Raw genomic sequence first — 4,240 nt, forward strand, 5'->3', positions numbered from 1 at the left:
GTTTTGTTCAGTGATTTGAATAAAATATTTCTCAGTGCAGTTTCAACATGTCTGGTTATTTTCTCTGAACACTTCAACATGTGGTTTTATTCTTCTTTACTCATTTCACAGTATTCATCACATAATACTGAACACAGCGCCATCTAGTGGCTTTCTTGAGTAACAGACACAATCACTCGACAAAATAATTGTAATAAATCATGAGAGACTCTTGAACCTCAGAGTGAGAAACTTTATTGATAAAGGCAAGAAAATACATACAGCAAATACAGCAGCATTTCTGAGAGAAATAAACAAGTTAAATATAAACAATAAAGAGAAATATAAACAATAAAGTGACACTGTTAAAATCTGCCACTGCAAGAGAGCACAAACTCAAATAATCATCAGTATTTATTATGAAAAAAACACTAAAGAACAAAAACACACTTGAAGAACCTTTAAAGTTCAGCGTTCTGCTTTAGATTTCAATACTTCCTGAAAAAGATGAACATAAAAAGCCATAAATTAATAAATCTCACAGATAATTATACATGCAAAATCAGTTTGTGAGAAATGACATCATCAATCATGTACCTGATGTGTGAATATGTGCTTGATCTCGTTCAGCTCTTCTGGATCTGATCTCATAAACCACAATAATGACAGTAGCCACGCCCACCAGAGCAGAGAGGACCAATCGGATCACAGCTTCAGTAGGACCACACCAGTGGACAGAGTCTGAGGAATAAACACATCAAACTGAGATCAGATCAGTCAATAAACACTAATATCAGCGCTGCATCAACTAATATTTCTGAATACACAGAAATATGATCAAATCTAATCAACAATCTTATATTCGGTTCCAAGTGAGTTTGTATACGGTCTTTCATCTCAAACTATAAATGATTCAACAATTCAACATGTAAATAGTAAATAAGAATATTTGAAGGAGAAGAAATATTATCTCTACTCACCATAGACAGAAACTCTGAATGCTTTTGATGAGAAACTTCCTGTAAACATCAATATTTCTGTATGTTTATAACCTCCAGCATGTTCAGTTGTGGTGTTTGTGATGGTCAGAGATCCAGTTTGATTGTCCAGCTTCAGTCTGTCTCTGAATCTCCCATCAAGAACATCATCATATACAGTGATTCTGTCGGCCCATTTATTGATTTCTGCTATTAAAGTGTTTTCATCTCCAAACCTCCACTGAATCACAGTATAATACTTCATTTCAGTAAGAGGAGAGTTTAGAGAGACTGAATCTCCCTCCTTCACTGACACTGACTTCACTTCATCTGTCAAACACACAGAGAACAAACAGAAACAGAGTTTGTCACAGATTAATACTGTTAAATAGCTTTATAATGGTTTACTAAATTTGAATAGTTTAAAATTTACATTAAAAAAAAACAATCTAAAATAACAAAAACATTAATAATAAAAAAAATCATTAAAAAACAGTTTTAAACTTTTCTTTAACTCACCAATGACAGCGAGACTGAATCTCTTGATTGCCTTTCTGTTCCCACTGTTGATCTGTAGATGATAAAGTCCATAATGTTCAGTTGTGGTGTTTGTGATGGTCAGAGATCCAGTTTGATTGTCCAGCTTCAGTCTGTCTCTGAATCTCCCATCAAGAACATCATCATATACAGTGATTCTGTCGGCCCGTTTATTGATTTCTGCTATTAAATTGTTTTCATCTCCAGATTTCTCTCCAAACCTCCACTGAAGCCGATAATAATCCTTCATTTCAGTAAGATCAGGGTTTAGAGAGACTGGATCTCCCTCCTTCACTGACTCCAGGACTGAATCACCAAACACACACACACACACACACACACACACACACACACACACACAGGGTTCGTCACAGATTAAGACGATCAGTTAATGATTTATAAAAGTAAATAGTTTGAAATTTAAAATTAAAATTAATATCATCGTTAAAAACCAAAAGCAAAATGAATGTTGCATTATTAATTGTATATTTGTGCTGATTAAAATATGAAACAAGTTAAACAATTATTTAACTCACCAAAGACAATGAGCCTAAACATCTTGATCTCACTGTTGATCAGTAGATAATAAACTCCTTCATGTTCAGTTCTGGTGTTTGTGATGGTCAGAGATCCAGTTTGATTGTCCAGCTTCAGTCTGTCTCTGAATCTCCCATCAAGAACATCATCATATACAGTGATTCTGTCGGCCCGTTTTTTGATTTCAGCTATTACAGCGATTTCATATCCAATCCTCCACTGAATCACATCATCATCCTTCATTTCAGTAAGATCAGAGTTTAGAGTGACTGAATCTCCCTCAATCACAAACTCAAATATATATTTACCAAACAGTTTAGCTGTCACTAAACTCTCATCAGACACTCCTGAAGAACAGAGTTTTTCACAGATTAAAGCTTTAAAATCACTTGTAAAATACTTTTAATCATGTAAATGTGAAGTGATTAATATTCTGCAGCAGTTCAAAGACAAAAGATGAAGAATGAAAAGTGTAGAGGCCAAAGTACAATTCATACTAATGTGAAAAAGAATTAATGTTAAAAAGGTAAATAATTTTATTTAGAAGTTAATGTAATGGTTAAAATGTTAAATAATACTTAAGTCAAGTCAAGTCAAGTTTATTTATATAGCGCTTTTCACAACATAGGTTGTATCAAAGCAGCTTCACAGTAATAAATTAAAACAATACATCAATGTTTGTTTCTAGTGGAACGTCCACGTTTGGTAATGCTGATCAATAGTATCGTTGATTGATTAATTAAATTAATATCCCCAAATATCCCCAACTGAGCAAGCCAAAGGCAACAGTGGCAAGGAACCGAAAAACTCCATCAGGTGACCTAATGGAGAAAAAAAAACCTTGGGAGAACCCGGGCTCAGTCGGGGGCCAGTTCTCCTCTGGCGTTTATGAACTAGAGGTCGGATTTAACTGTAAGATTAAAAGTATTATATAAATGCCTGGCTGAAGAGATGCGTCTTTAATCTAGTTTTAAACTGGGAGAGCGAGTATGAGCAACGAACAGTATCCGGAAGACTATTCCAGAGTTTTGGTGCTAAATGTGAAAATGCTCTCCCTCCTTTGGTGGATCTGGATATCCTAGGTATGACCAAAAGCCTCGAATTTAGTGACCTTAAAGAGCGCGATGGATTATAGGGCGATAGAAGATCCGTTAAATAGACTGGAGCTAAGCCGTTTAGGGCTTTATAAGTCAGTAGCAGTACCTTGTAATTAATACGGAACTTTATAGGTAAGCAATGTAGTGATGATAAAATCGGTGTTATATGATCATATTTTCTTGATCTAGTTAGAACTCTAGCGGCGGCATTTTGGACTAACTGTAGCTTGTTTATTGAGGATGCAGGACAACCGGCTAATAACGCATTACAGTAATCTAGTCTTGACGTCATGAACGCATGAACTAACTTTTCTGCATCAGAAACAGATAGCATATTACGTAGCTTAGCAATGTTTCTGAGGTGGAAAAAGGCTGTTTTTGTAATATATGAAATATGATTTTCAAAAGACAGGTTGCAGTCTAATATAACACCCAGGTCTTTTACTGTAGAGGATGAAGTAACAGGACATCCTACTATGTTAACTCACCAAAGACATCGAGAAAGAATCTCTTGATATCCCTGTTCATCAGTAGATCATAATATCCATCATGTTCAGTTGTGGTGTTTGTGATGGTCAGAGATCCAGTTTGATTGTCCAGCTTCAGTCTGTCTCTGAATCTCCCATCAAGAACATCATCATATACAGTGATTCTGTCGGCCGTTACATTGATTTCAGCTATTACAGTTTCTTCATCTCCAAACCTCCACTGAATCACATCATAATTCTTCATTTTATTAAGAGGAGCGTTTATAGTGACTGAATCTCCCTCCATCACAAACACTTCAGCAAACACTCCTGAAGAACAGAGTTTTTCACAGCTTTAAAATCACTTGATGTTGGTTTGATGAAGCTTCACTAAAATACTTTTAATCTTGTAAATGTGAAGTGATTAATATTCTGCAGCAGTTCAAAGACAAAAGATGATGAATGAAAAGAGACATAAGAGTGTTATCTCTCAGCAAAATCCCGCATTATTTGTTTCTATATGAGAATAACAGTGAATGTTAATCCTTTCTGACTATTTTAACCAGTAATTTATCGCATCAGAACAGAAACAATTGAAACCAGAAAAACTCATTTAAAACTCACCATCCAGACACAAACAGAGCAA

At 35.1% G+C, this 4,240-nt stretch overlaps 1 protein-coding gene across 1 annotated transcript; it reads right to left on the reverse strand.

Annotated features, from left to right (window-relative positions):
- Nucleotides 1–214: 214 nt before the first annotated feature.
- LOC311295290 (uncharacterized protein) lies at nucleotides 215–2,324 on the reverse strand. Its single transcript, XM_084416597.1, has 5 exons — nucleotides 2,030–2,324; nucleotides 1,476–1,799; nucleotides 960–1,286; nucleotides 577–720; nucleotides 215–477 (listed from the first exon to the last, which is right to left on the reverse strand). Exons 1-5 carry the CDS (start codon nucleotides 2,271–2,273, stop codon nucleotides 461–463), a joined length of 1,056 nt encoding a protein of 351 aa, XP_084272723.1. The 5' UTR covers nucleotides 2,274–2,324; the 3' UTR covers nucleotides 215–460.
- Between the last annotated feature and the right edge of the window lie 1,916 nt (nucleotides 2,325–4,240).

Source organism: Rutilus rutilus (assembly GCF_951802725.1).
Source record: "Rutilus rutilus genome assembly, chromosome: 8".
NCBI classification, from domain to species: domain Eukaryota; kingdom Metazoa; phylum Chordata; class Actinopteri; order Cypriniformes; family Leuciscidae; genus Rutilus; species Rutilus rutilus.